Source organism: Moschus berezovskii, chromosome 12 (assembly GCF_049115385.1).
Source record: "Moschus berezovskii isolate FMDL1 chromosome 12, NW_MosBer_1.0, whole genome shotgun sequence".
NCBI classification, from domain to species: Eukaryota; Metazoa; Chordata; class Mammalia; order Artiodactyla; family Moschidae; genus Moschus; species Moschus berezovskii.
In genome coordinates this window covers 69,256,477-69,271,220 of record NC_142471.1, presented here as the reverse complement: position 1 = coordinate 69,271,220, position 14,744 = coordinate 69,256,477, and the positions used below count along the sequence as shown (strand labels likewise).

At 40.3% G+C, this 14,744-nt stretch overlaps 1 protein-coding gene across 1 annotated transcript; it reads right to left on the bottom strand.

Moving 5' to 3' along the window:
- Positions 1-5,295: 5,295 nt before the first annotated feature.
- BORCS7 (BLOC-1 related complex subunit 7) lies at positions 5,296-12,875 on the bottom strand. Its single transcript, XM_088842290.1, has 5 exons — positions 12,689-12,875; positions 8,518-8,580; positions 8,378-8,421; positions 6,954-6,974; positions 5,296-6,176 (listed from the first exon to the last, which is right to left on the bottom strand). The coding sequence occupies exons 1-5, from the start codon at positions 12,851-12,853 to the stop codon at positions 6,125-6,127; spliced, it is 345 nt and encodes a 114-aa protein (XP_088698416.1). The 5' UTR covers positions 12,854-12,875; the 3' UTR covers positions 5,296-6,124.
- Between the last annotated feature and the right edge of the window lie 1,869 nt (positions 12,876-14,744).

The window sequence follows — 14,744 nt, the reverse complement described above, 5'->3', positions numbered from 1 at the left end:
CCAATTCATTAGGATAGTACGGAGATATGAGGTTTCAATTAAAAGGATATCTGAATGGAAATTTTACCAAATTTTACTTACTTTTCAATCTCATAATAAGAATTTTCCCAGATGTCAGTTAGTTTTTAAATTTTAAGAGGAAGTTGTTGTATTTTTTTATTTTTAACAAACTAAAGTCATGGAAATGATCCTTGTTGGAATATTCTTATAGGTCAGAATATGTCTAACTATTAAGAATGTAAAAAGTTTTTTAAAAAGTAAATATTTATAGATACCTGGTTTTTGGCAATCATTTAATGGTGAAAACACTCCTGAATATTGGACTTCAAGTCCTTGGACTGCAAGGAGGTCAAACCAGTCAATCCTAAAGGAAATCAGTCCTGAATATTCATTGGAAGGACTGATGCTGAAGCTGAAACTCCAATACTCTGGCCACCTGATGCAAAGAGCAGACTCATTTGAAAAGACCCTGATACTGGGAAAGATTGAAGGAGGAGAAGAGGACGACAGAGAATGAGATGGTTGGATGGCATCACCGACTACGGACATGAGTTTGAGCAAGCTCCGGGAGCTGGTGATGGACAGGGAAGCCTGGCGTGCTGAGTCCATGGGTTCACAAAGAGTCGGATACGACTGAGAGACTAAACTGAACTGAACAGTAAGTTTTAAAAACACTCTCTCCATTTAAAATTAGTTCCCTTAGAAAAGTAGTCACTTTCTCACTCATTGTTAAAATGGTAACTTTATCTTGAAAGGACAGATGAGTAGGAGGTTAAGGAAAGAAATTTATCATTTTCTACTTGTTCACTTGTGCCTGTTTTATTATATTATCTTCAATTTGCGGTTATTCACAAGAACCATTTGATAAGCCTTAAATCCACTTAACCACACACAGATATGCTACAATTAAACAAACCACCATCAACTTACACTGGGTTATTCCCAGTTTTCCCTGAAGTATCTAGTGTGCAGGGCTGGTTTTGGACCAGATGGCTTGTGAACATCACTCATCGTGATTGGTCAGGGCCTCAGTCACAGAATTTTTTTGTTTTTAGTATCATGCCTTGGAGAAGGAAATGGCAACCCACTCCGGTATTCTTACCTAGAGAATGCCATGGACAGAGGAGCCTGGAAGGCTATAGTCCATGGGGTTGCAAGAGTCGGACATGACTTAGTGACTATACCACTACCACCACTACCACCACCACTCCTGCTGAATGGCACACATGCCATGTAGACTGAGGTAGAGCTCTCAAATCAAGCCATATTTAAAATATTAGCAAAAGCTAATTTTCTCTTTTTTAATATTTATTTGGCTGAGCTGGATCCCAGTTGCAGCACATGGGTCCTTCTTATACTGTGCAGGACCCTTTTAGTTGCTACATGTGGGATCCAGTTCCCTGACCAGGGATCGAACCCAGGCCCCCGACAGTGGGAGCACAGAGCCCTAGCCACTGGACCACCAGGAAAGTCCCAAATTTTCTCTTTTAAAAATAAAACATAAACATACACATATATTTTCACGTTTTCTTTCCTTACCTCCAAGGATGGCCTTGTATAGAACTCCACACATCTAACCTTGTAAGTTACTGATCTGACAATTCCAGCATGGTCCAGAAAGGCAGATTTTGGTTCAATACACAGAGCCATCTTTCAAGTAGAGCTTCCAAAATGGCCAACACCCCCAAGTAAAAGACTCTCCAAATATTAGAAGTATTTAAACAGAAGCTATTAATAGAAATACCCACTGGTTGTTTACCTACCAGAGATGAAGCAGCAGGGGTAAATGGGTTAAGATTCAGTTCCAAAAATCTTTCCTTTGTATGATGCTAAATACTAGAAATGACAGGAAGCATCCTTGTTTCTGGGGCTTCCCAGGTGGTGTAGTGGTAAAGAATCCACCTGCCAGTGCAGGAGATACAAGAAACAAGGGTTCAATCCCCAGATCGAGAATATCCCCTAGAGAAGGAAACGGCAACCCACTCCAGTATTATTGCTGGAAAATTCCATGGACAAAGGAGTCTGGGGGGCTACAGTCAATGGGCCACAAAGAGCCACTATTGAGCACACACATATACCCTTGTTTGTTTCAATTTAAAAGAAAAGTAACAGATAATAGCAAGCTAGACTAGCAGTCAAGACTGCCAAGCTCAGAGACTTTGGATATAAGTCACTTCATTTCCCTGCCTATGTGTTTTCATCTGTTAAACATGGGGCCAGAATTTAATCACTTGTGAGGCCCCATACAGCTATAACATTCTGGAGTCCTATGATACTTTCCTCTAAAACATACTTTTAGAGAGTTTTTTAAAGTTTTAATTATAAATAGAAGTTGAATTTTTTCTAATCCCCTTTGGGTGTTTATTACAGTGATGTATAATTTTTATTGTTTCCTAGTAATCTAATGTATTTTGCAGCTGTTACATCAACTTTGTAATTCTGGAATTATTTTGGCAACTCTTCTAAATATTTCTCTATTTGACTTTTCAGAGATTTTATTAGGATTTTTGCATCTATATTCATAAATAAGTATGATGGCTAGACTAGTATCTAGTATCTCCTAAATAAGTATCTCTTAAATACCTTTATGTTATCTTGATTTATTTTTTTTTAATGAAAATTACATTTACTTTAGCAAAGGAACTGGGTATCTTGCTATCATTTTCTATACTTTGGGAGCATATGGAAATGATTTGTTCTTTGATACTCTGGAAAAGTCTCAGGATAGCCATTACAAACAGATGACATTTTAACTGGTTATTTTTGATAAGTTATGGATTATTTCTCATAACCAGATGGGACATATTCTTTTTTAAATGTCGGTTTTATAATACTATGTCTTTATAATGAGCCAGACATTTTGATACTAATAATTAAATTTTTTTAATTTAATTATTATTTTAATTTTAATCAGCATCAAACTGATTTGTTGTCGTTCAGTCACTAAGTTGTGTCTGACTCTTTGCAACCCCGTGGACTGCAATGCACCAGGCTTCCCTGTCCTTCACTTTCTCCCAGAGTTTGCTCAAACTCATGTCCAATGAGTCGGTGAGGCTATCCAACCATCTCATCCTTTTTGTCCCTTTTCCTCCTGCCCTCAATCATTCCCAGCATCAGGGTCTCTTCCAATGAATCAGCCTTTTGCATCAGGTGGCCAAAGTACTGGAGCTTCAGCTCAGGGTTGATTTCCTTTAGGATTGACTGGTTAAATCTCCTTGCAGCCCAAGGGAGTCTCAAGAGTCTTCTCCAGCACCGCAATTAGAAAGCATCAATTCTTTGTGCTCAGCCTTCTTTATGGTCCAACTCTCACAGCCACACATGACTACTGGAAAACCTATACCTTGGTCTGTACGGAATCAAACTGATAATTCTTTTCATATCTAATTGATTTATATATCTCCTATTCAATTACAAATTTACTAATTTATACTTTTATGATTGAGTCGACATTTTACCAGTTTAATCGATAAGAACCAATTAATGGTTTCATATATTTTTCAAACTTTTGTAACACATACTTGGTTTTCTTATTCTACTTTGATTTCTTTGTTTGCTTTCTAAATTCTAACCACAAACCCCTTGGGTGGGGTGGGGGGAAACATTATTTCTACTTTATCCCTAATATAGAGGGCTTCCCTGTCCTTCACTTTCTCCCGGAGTTTGCTCAAACTCATGTCCATTGAGTCGGTATGACTTTAAAATATGACTTTTATCTTTTATACTACTGCTTGGGTGTCACCACATAAATTCACTTGCATAAAATTTGAATTTTCATTATTTTGAAATTATCCTCCAACATATCCTCTATAACCCAGATGTTATTTTAAAGAAATATCTTTTGTCTCCATATGTTTGATCACCATTTAATTCTATATAACCTATTTCTATAAGAAACAAACTATTAAATGATGTATACATTTCTGCCTATTCTCGTATTTGTCTACTTTTCTTTCATGTATTTTGGCATTATGTTCTTTGTTGGAGAAGACTCTTGAGAGTGCCTTGGACTGCAAGGAGATCAAACCAGTCAATCCTAAAGAAAATCAATCCTGAATATTCACTAGAAGGATTGATGCTGAAGCTCCGATACTTTGGCCACCTGATGCAAAGAGCTGATTCATTAGAAAAGACAGATGCTGGTAAAGATTGAAGGCAGGAGGAGAAGGGAATGACAGAGTAGGAGATGGTTGGATGGCATCACTGACTCAACGGACATGAGTTTGAACAAGCTCTGGGAGATGGTGAAGGACAGGGAAGCCTGGCATACTGCAGTCCATGGGTTCACAAAGAGTCCAATATGACTGAGTGACTGAACAACAACAAACAACTAGGTTTTCATTATTTAATGTAAATTTCATCTTTAATTGTGAAAATTAAGTTGTAAAATTTATCTTATCATATACAACATAAACAATAGTGTGTATGTGTTCAGTCACCAAGTTGTGTCCCGCTCTTTGAGACCCCATGGACTATAACCTGCCTGCCTCCTCTGTCTGTGGGATTTCCCAGGCAAGAATTCGGAGTAAGTGCCATTTCCTCCACCAGGCGATTTTCCCCATCCAGGGATCTAACCTGTGTCTCCTGCATTGGCAGGTAGATTCTTTACCACTTGAGCCACCTGGGAGGCCTAAGCAATTACTGCTTCTTTAATATTTGTTCCAGCATACGTTAATTTTTTTCTTCTTAAATATTTCTTTGCTTTGTGTATATTTGGATGGTTAAACTTTGTTTTGTTTTCTAAACTGGTGACTTACAAAAAAAAAATCAGTCCGTGGATTTTCTAAGATAATTCTACTATAACAATTTTGTCTCTTCACTGCTAATAGTTACATTTAATTTTAATTTCTGCACTAGGTGTGGCTTCCAGCGAAATGTTAAACAGAAACTGATAGTAACATCCCCAGATAATATTTCAGATGTTTTACTCATAATATGACAATTGATATAAGTTTGCAATCATTCTTTTTAAGGTAAATTGAGCCTTTTTACATTTAATAATTGTAATAAATGTTTACAGAATGAATCTAAAAGTGAATTCCTTCATACCTATTTTTTACTTTAAGTTAATGTGCATATATATAAAATGAGGAATATATATATAATCTAACATGATTAGTCAACTTGATGATAGAGAATATGAATTAAACTGGACTCATATTTGCTTTTCTTCTTTCAGTAAAAACATTATTTTCTTATGTCAGCTTTCTCCCAATACTTTAGTGAATAAGAACAAAGCTAAACCAGGTTGAAGTCCCATTTTAAAATTCAAACAAAGTATAGACATTCAGACTTGAGAACAAACACAATGACATTTAATAAGATAAGTTCAGTGAACATGGATATATGTCTACAAACATAAGGTTTTCTACATGGCACAACCTTATACTGCAATCTTGGTAATTTAGCTGCGTTCTCACTTGGCAATAATGTCATACAAGTGAATTTGCTGACGACCAGCAAAATTACAAAATGAACCCAAGGCCACTTAATCAAGAGTCACAACAACAAAGAAACCCTAGGAATGAAGGTCAAGGCAGGAGGTTGCAGCTGGCCAGATATGATACCATTTGCCTAATTTTCATGAAGGAATTTGCTCCAACAAATAAAATAAGTATCTCTTCTTAGTTACTTGAAAAGAAAACAACCGGTATTACCTAATCATCATTCTGTGACCATGAAATTAAAATATTTCCTGAAAGTATGATTAAAAGAAAAAAAGTCTTTAAAAAATATTAATCACTCTTATAAATTCACAGTAGAATCTCTAAGTCTGAATTTAAAACACTACTCAGTATTTGCTTAAGAAACACATTTAGACAACATGGCTTTTGACATATTAAAATTCTGTGGGAAAAACTAAGACATCTTTTAATTTTGCTTTAATATCAAACTAACAGAACAACTTAAAAATTCATTAAGAGCATGGGTTGGTTTGATTTAAGAAGTGCTTCTAAAATTTAGTCACCTAATTTCCTTTCAGGAGAAACTGTTCATCATCACAGATCTTTTCTAACTTAACTTTTGGAGAAGAAAATGGAAGATCAAACCCACAGCACATGGTTATGTAAGATACTTCCTCCTCAGCGTCAGGCAAAGAAGTGCTTTTGCCCTCTTCTAACTCGTTCTATTTCAATAGATGATTCAACTGGTCCTGTAGATTTGAAGACTGCTCAACACTATAAATTAGGATAGAGAAAAAAGTTTATCTACAATGGGCATCTTGTCATCATAGCAACCCCTCTATGCAATCACATTTTCTTTTGGCTTTAAATGTGGGAGCTATTAATGGGCTCAGATTCATGACTGGGTGCAGAGTTAGGGGTATATTTCTCTACATTCTTTGTTTATAACGGTTTACTATCCCTGAAAGTACAATATCATGTGTTCTCCCTAGAAAAATGGAGAACTAGATACTGAAAAAATAATCAACCAATGTGAAAAAAAAAGACATTTCATTGTGCAAATGATTTGCACAGAGTATTTGCACAAAACATATATGCATAGTTCTGTTGAAGCTAAATCAAAAATTTATACTGGTCCACTGGCAGGGACCAGACATGTTTAAAATATGAAGAAAAGATCTGTAAAGCCAATTATTATATAAACAATATTGCAAGGGGCTGATTTATTCCACTTTAAAAAAATACACACAAACACACAAGTCTGTTCAATGACTGCAGCACATTTACTCTACTTAATATTACCAATGTAAAAAGTTGTCTTAAGGTTGGTTCTCTACACCCTGTAACTTTTGGATAGCCTGTGCTAGAAGTGAATTGACTTACTGCATACCTTTGAAATAGTCTTTATATTTTCAGTGAGCTATCCTAGAACCCAAATCAATTTAAGAGTCTATGTCAACAAGAGTTTTATACTAATCCTAGGCCCAGCAGTCCCTCTGGCTTGCTAACAGTTAGTTGGCCCCCTACTCCTCTACCTTTGGGGTTACTTACTTCTTCTGAATAGCTTCTTGCCTAAATCAGGAAAGGAAAGAGGAAAATAAACATAAGAAAATGTAGCAACCTAGAAGAAGTTATCTATGGTCAGATAAATACATAGGAAGGACAAATATCCAGCTTATCACATTTTCTATTTCTGTCCATCCTATCCTAGGACTGTGCTATTGAATCCCTCTTCACTGAGTGCAGAGTTGCTGAAAAGATGGATTTTACACCTAAAGATGTAATAATACTCTATCAGAGTGAGGGATGTGGTCTAACCGACTATAAGGATGGCTCAAATTCAGTTTGGAGACATGGAGCTGAAGGGTCACATATCCCAAAAATGAATGTTTTACCTATTTAAATATCAACAGTTAAATTCCCAATCAGATATTTCCAGTAGGGAATGAGATGGCTGGATGGCATCACTGACTCTGTGGACAAGAGTTTGAGTGAACTCCGGGAGTTGGTGATGGACAGGGAGGCTTGGCGTGCTGTGATTCATGGGGTCGCGGAGAGTTGGACACGACTGAGCGACTGAACTGAACTGAACTGACATAAGTGTAATTATCAACTGCATAAAATAAAAAGCAAAATGAAGTAAGATTAAAAGTTAATTAAATTGTAATTTTGTCCAAAACTAAAATGGATAAGGGAGTCTCTATATTTCAGAATCTGCTGGATGATTTATACATAGTTAGGGCTCATGCCAATCCATCCAGTATTCTTGCCTGAAGAATCCCACGGACAGAGGAGCCTGGAGGGCTACAGTCCATAGCATTGCAAAGAGTCAGACAGGATTAAGGTAACACAATTGCAGTGACTTAGCAGGCACATGCATTGGAGAAGGAAATGGCAACCCACTCCAGTGTTCTTGCCTGGAGAATCCCAGGGACAGTGGAGCCTGATGGACTGCCGTCTATGGGGTCGCACAGAGTCGGACACGACTGAAGTGACTTAGCAGCAGCAGCAGCAGGCACATGGCAATGTAAGATAAAGGTCATTGATGTACTCCATTCCCCAGGGAAGGTGCAGGAATTCTGAGAAAGCCCTCAGGCACAGTTGACAAATACCACTTAAGTGTCCACCAAGTGCCAAGGGCTATGCATGTGTGTAGTCCTGGATGGGCCCGGGCCTTATGGGGTCTGCAGTCTCTCCTTCCAAGAAGCCCTCAAAATATGAGTGAGTTTCACAAAGGTGATTCCCACTCTGATCACACCCTGTACACCAACTTCTTCTGCAGTCTCAGGCATCTATTCCAGAGGGAACATATCGTTGACTACCCCCCTCCCCACCCCACCCCCACCACCCTCCTGACACTTTACTCCTGGCTCCCGCCTTCAGGAAAATAAGCAAAAGCACAAAGGCCACAAGAAGCAGCCTGCAGAGAGTGACTGTGTAGCAAGTACAGCAGGCACTGGAGAGCGCATACTCACTGGTACTGAAGATGAGTTGTTATTATTGCCATTTTTCTCAAACTCTGCATTAAAAGAGAGAGAGAGAGAGCATTCCACTTCCCTGAAGCCACACAAACTGTGCACATAAAACTCAAATCGTAACAGAAATTGTTTCTTACATCTTCTGAGTGTAAAATGGCATCTTCCTGTAGTACCATGTTTCGAGCTGCCTGACCTAGCAGCTGGAAGACAAAAATAAAATGGTAATAAACAAAATTTCCAAACTTCCTGTAATCTTCTCTCTGCAGCTGTTCTCCCAGGGCCCTCTCTCCTCCCCCTACTTTGCCACCCCATACAAATACAAACCCTCCGAATGTAAAAAAAGATAATTTCCCATTTGTTCATGTTGAAAATCCATTTCATTGTCACTATGGCAGTGCTGGCATGGGCTCGACATCTGTTCCAAAGGCCTGATAAATCAAGTCCTCCAGAATGCTGAGCTTATTCATCAAGTGCTGAGAGGAAAAGTCTGAGAAAACAAACTTTGGCCCCACAAGCCCAGTGAGAACCTAACTTCTGACTCTCTAAGGCAAATTTGAGATTTGGAGTTGTCTGGGGGGAGGGAGAGGACAAGAGTTAGGATAGGGCTTTAAAGGACAAAGGGATGTAGCTGTTTAGAAACGGAATGAGAAAAATAGATGTAGGGGTGAGGAGGAGAGGAGGGTGCTCGGGAAAGACCTGGGAAGAAGTTTGGGATTCACAGTGGCAAAGCACCAGGTGAAGAATGATCAGATGGAGCTGTGGAAGAGAAAAGAGAGGAGGAAGGTGGCAGCGGATTTTAATGAATTCACTGATAGCTGGGCCCTGCAGTGGAGACAGAGAGAGAGAGGTTGAGTGAGCTCTGTTTCAGCTGGGTGGCCTGTGGTCAGCAGATCTGACTCTGTGCTGAACAGCAAGAAGAGATCAACAGAGGTGTTCCGCTTCCTGAGGCACCCTGTTACTGGCAGACATGAAGTCCAGCCAGGAAAGGGAGCTCCTGTTACATGTGTCTACCGATCTTCCCTGTTCCCTTGTGCCAGATGACTTCAAATTAACAAGAAACCAGCACTGATCCAGCCTCCCGACTTCTCTCCCTATAGCAACTTTTATTTTTCTTTTTAACTTCAAAAGTTAGTAAAATTTTACGTGCTTCTAAAGGCAAAACAATAAAATAAGACCTTCTATCCAGCCTCTTCCTCTCCTGGTATCTCTCCTGCATGCATACATATTTTTTAAGTTAGTTTTTGGTTTATCTTTCCATTGTTCCTTTATAAAACAATGGACATGTGTATATATTTTGCCCATCTTACATAAAATGTACCCTCCCATATGCACTCTTCCACATCATGCCCTGTTCACTTGATAATATATACTGAGACAGACCTACAGCAATAAATACTGAATCTCCACCTGTTCTTTTAGGGCTGCTGAGCACTCCACTGTACAGATGTCTCATAAGATTATTTAACCAGTCTTCTACTAAAGACTTTGGGGCTGTTTCCAGTCTTTTGCTATTATAAGTAGTGCTAAAAAAAATACCTTACATATCTTTTTATATCTTTTTGCCGGCATATCTCTGGATAGACTCAGAATCTTGATTGTGATTGCTGGATCTGCTGCTGCTGCTGCTGCTGCTAAGTCGCTTCAGTCGTGACCAACTTTGTGCGACCCCATAGACGGCAGACCACCAGGCTCCCCCGTCCCTGGGATTCTCCAGGCAAGAACACTGGAGTGGGTTGCCATTTCCTTCTCCAATACATGAAAGTGAAAAGTGAAAGTGAAGTCGCTCAGTCGTGTTTGAGTCTTAGAGACCCCATGGACTGCAGCCCACCAGGCTCCTCCGTCCATGGGAATTTCCAGGCAGGAGTACTGGAGTGGGGTGCCATTGCCTTCTCCGGATTGCTGGATCAGAGGGTTTTAATTTTGCTACATATTGCCAAATCACCCTCCCTGTTAAGATTATACCATTTTGCATTCCCACCAAGCAAGAGAGTTCCTGTTTCCTCCCTGTGGCCACTTTTAAATGTCAAACTCCAAACTCCTACAGACGAGGGATGGTGACCAACAAATTGAAGATTCCGAGGGATGGTGACCAACAAATTGAAGATTCTAATAGTATCTTCCTCATTCATTCAACAAACATTTATTAAGTGCTTATAAGCCAGTAAGAGACATAGCCCCCATCCTTTCAGGGCTCACAGGCTGGGATTACAGAGGACAAAGGTCCTACGATACCTTGTGGTAGGTGCTGAGGGGGATGCACTAGATGCCAGGGGAGCTTGGGGGCAGTGGTGACTAACCGATCACAGGGTAGGCGCTCAGGGAAGGCTTCCTAAAAGAAGTGACTTTTTTCATTCCTGATTTCATTATTTATTTATTCTTCTTGGCTGTGCTGGATCTTCTTTGCTACATGTGGCTTTCTCTAGTTGCAGCGAGCAGGGGCTAGTCTCTAGTTGCAGTGCATGGGCTTCTCATTGTGGTGGCTTCTCCTGTTGCAGAGCACAGGCTCTAGGCATGCAGTCTTCAGTAGCTGCATCTCCCAGGCTCTAGAGCTCAGGCTCAATAGTTGTAGCCACAGGCTTAGTTGCTCCATGGCATGTGGGATCTTCCTGGACAAGAGATCGAACCCATGTCTCCTGCACTAGCAGGTGGATTCTTTACCACTGAGCCACCAGGGAAGCCCAAAGAAGTGACTTCTAAGCTGACACCTAAAGGCTGGTGCTTAGAATTCAGAAATATAATGTTACAAAAAAAGTGGCATGACTAGATTGACTGTTCTAGCATATGGTGAGCAAGACGGATTAGATGGGGGGGAATGGGGGAAGCAGGCTTGAAGGTGGAGAGATTGGCTAGGAGTATTAACATAGCAGTATTCTAGGAAAGTAATGAGAGTGACCTGAACCACAGAAGTGACAGTTTAAAAACGCAGGGTGAGGGGCTTGAGAGTTATTCAGAAGATAGACCTGATGGGACTTGTGATGGCCTGGAATGCAGGGGCTGTTGGCATGTAGGACCAGGGCCCTTTCTATGAGCAAGACAATGGTCTACAGGAGAAATTATAGAAACCTAAAGACTCTGTCCCCAGATTATTCTGCAAGCATATTTAAGATATCTTCCATTTTAAAGAATTCAAACCTGGACATCTTACATGATACATCATATGCATGGCTGGTCTCTGTAACAAAACGATGGACATATTTTCTTTTCTCCTGGGTAAAAACCTATAAGTTTTTAAAAGTTTTGAAGAAGTTTTTGAAAAGCTGAGTCATTAGACCTATTTTGTTTGTCCAATCACCTGCCATATAGGCATCTGGATTGCTTCCAATTTGGTGCTATTTTGGATAAATGTCTATGAACACGTACAACTCTTTGTGTGGACATATAGTTTCATTTCACTTGGTTGAATTCTCAGGGTACAATGGATAGGTCTCTTTTAGGAGAAAGCGTACATATATAAAGCCTGCTGGTGTGAAAAGCCATCAAACAATCCCATTCATGGAACTAGCCAGAGGATGATGAGAGGAAAATCACGGCAAAGGAAAAAGCTAACAGAAAACCAACAACGTGACCAAAAAGACAAGTCAGAAAAGAATGAATTTGTGGTCACACTATATAGAAGAGTCTTCAAGAGGGCTTCCCTGGTGGTCCAGTGGTTAAGAATCCGCCTTGCAATGCAGGGGAGGCCAGTTAGATCCCTGGTCGGGGAGGATCCCACACGCTGCAGGGCAACTAGGCCCCTGCGCCACAACTACTGAGCCCACGCGCCCTAGAGCCTGTGCTCCACAACAGAAGAGGCCACCGCAATGAGAAGCCCGCGAACCGCAAAAGGAGAGAGGCCCCTCACTCGTCCCAACTAGAGAAAGCCCCCAGTGCGGCAATGAAGACAGCGTAGAAATAAAGTCTGAAAGGAATCTGGGACGTTGAGGGCAAAACCACGCGGAATTTGGGGGCCAAAAGGGACAGATCTTCACAAGAGACAACTCTGAGAAACAAATGAGGAACTCGATACACTATCTCATCCGTCTCCTAGCGCAATGTATGTTTTAAAGCACTAATTCTTATCCTTTGGTTTCTTCCCTACCGCATTCCCCTCCACTCCCTCCTCGGCTCCTAGAACCATTAGTCCTGTCCAGAGACACACCCCAGAGTGCAGAGCGCGCCCTCCGCGAATGAGCTCTCCTCTCGTCTCCGAGAGTTCACGGACTACAATTCCCAGGATGCAATGCGGCCACCCCCCACCTCCTTCCACACAGACGAGGAAGAAAAGAGATTTCCAGGGTGCTAGGCCCAGAGAGGTCACTCCTAGCTTACCTCGGAGCTCCGGGAGCCCTTTAGAACCTGCTTGGTTAGAGCGATCACGTCGGTACCACAGGTGTTCACCTTCTCCGTCAGAAGCCCCTTCACTGACTGACCGAATCGCGCTTGCGAATCTGGGGTCCCGGTCGCCATCACTTCGGCCAGTGAACGCCTCCCCATGGGCGACGGCGAGTCGCCCGGGCCAAAAGATGTGCAAAGCGGAAGGCAAGGAGGTGGTGTCTTTTTTTCCTACCGTGGGAAAAGGAAGGGACGCATGCGCCTAGCGGAGGTTGCGCTTTGCTCACTTTAATTTAAAATACTCAATTGATATCCTGAAGAAGACGCGGCACAGGGAAACATCAACGAAGAAGATGGAAGACATATTCAGTAAACCTATGGTTTAAAATCAAAAGGTGTGATGGATTACAGTCCCAATTCTGCTGGTTAGTTGTGTGACTGCAGATTCTTCAGCGTTTGCATCGTGTTCCTCATCTGTAAAATAGAAATAATAAAATTAAATCTCCCAAGCGTTCTGAGAATTAAGATCATTCAATTTTAACAAACATTTAGTCAGCGAAACACCAAACACTGTTGGACTGAGGACAGCAAAATGAGATGCAGTCCTTGTCTTCAGTAAATTCCCAGGCTGAGGAGACAAGTAAACAAACAGAAAATCCAGGAGGAAAAAGCCAACAGAAAAAACTGGCAAAGTTCACAAAACAGACGATTATAAAGGTAAATAAGATAGCCAATAGGTATGAAAAATTCTTAACCTCTCTAGTAATTTTCAATGATAAATGACCCCTTTGTTCTATTAAAGCAAACTGATTATCATCTTGAAAAGAATTAATATCTGAAGTGTTTTGTGTAGCTGTTTCTTTTCAGGCCAGTGCACCAGAGAGAGATAATGGTACATTGGCAAATTTTGTTTAAAATCACCTATACTAAATATCAACATTACTTTATCTTCCAAGTGTCTATATTCAGATGTCTCTGATTCTTTCATTTAATTCTTGTTCTTAGTCAACATTATTAAAGTATAATTTATGTTCAGATAACTACATTCTTTTGAAGTGTACAATTTGGGGATTTCTCTGGTGATTCGGTGGTTAAGACTCTGAACTTCCAATGCAGGTGGTGCAGGTTGATCCCTGGTCAGTGAACAAAGGTCCCACAGGCCACACAGCATGGCCCCCCAAAAAATTTTTTAATGTACAATTTGATGAGTGTGATGGATGTATACACCTGTGAATTACTACAACTATTATGATAGAGAACATTTTCATCACTCCCACAAGTATCCAAGTGCCCCTTTGTAGTCCATCTATCCCTCACTCTAGGCAACAACAAATCTGCTTTCTAGTACTATAGGTTAGTTTGGGTTTCTAGAAATTTATACAAATGGAATCATACAGGAAATACTTTTTTTGGCTTCTTTCTCTCAGCATAACAATTTTGAGAGTTATTCACTTAGTTGTGTGTATCCCTAGTCTGTTCCTTTTTTTACTGCTGAGATATAGACCATTGTATTGATAGATCTATTTTGTTGATCCACTCACCTGTTGATGGACATTTTGGCTGTTTCCTTTTGGGGGTTATGATGAATACAGTTGCTGTAAACATTCACATACAAGTCTTTATGTGAGTTTATTTTCATTTATCTTGGGTAATATCTGGGAATGAAATGGCTGGGTCATATGATAAGTCTTTAACTTTTCAAAAAACTGCCAAACCATTTCCCAAAGTTATTTACCACTGCATTCCCAACAGTAGTGCAGGAGACTCCAGTTGCTTCACACCCATAAACTTAGGAAAAGATCAGTTGTTCTAGAGCCATGGTAACAAGTAGCCACCTGTGGTAAGTAAACTGGCCACCGACAGCTGGCTTCTATGATCCCTCTCTCCCAGTGTTCATGCCCTGTGTAATCCCCCTCTCTTACTTGTGGGCAGGACATGTGACCTGCTTCCAAACAATCGTATATGCATAGTTGATGGGAGATATGTGATTACATGTATGAGATTATGTGATTGCATTGCATAAGATTGTAAGGCTCATCTAGCTGGAGTCTCT

Bases quoted from the DNA above. Each gene is read 5' to 3' on its own strand.
- BORCS7 (XM_088842290.1), bottom strand. From the start codon at position 12,853: ATGGGGAGGCGTTCACTGGCCGAAGTGATGGCGACCGGGACCCCAGAT. The intron at 8,581-12,688 runs GTAAGCTAGGAG...TTTGTCTTCCAG, and splicing joins AGGGCTCCCGGAGCTCCGAG to CTGCTAGGTCAGGCAGCTCG. The intron at 8,422-8,517 runs GTAAGAAACAAT...CTTTTAATGCAG, and splicing joins CCATTTTACACTCAGAAGAT to AGTTTGAGAAAAATGGCAAT.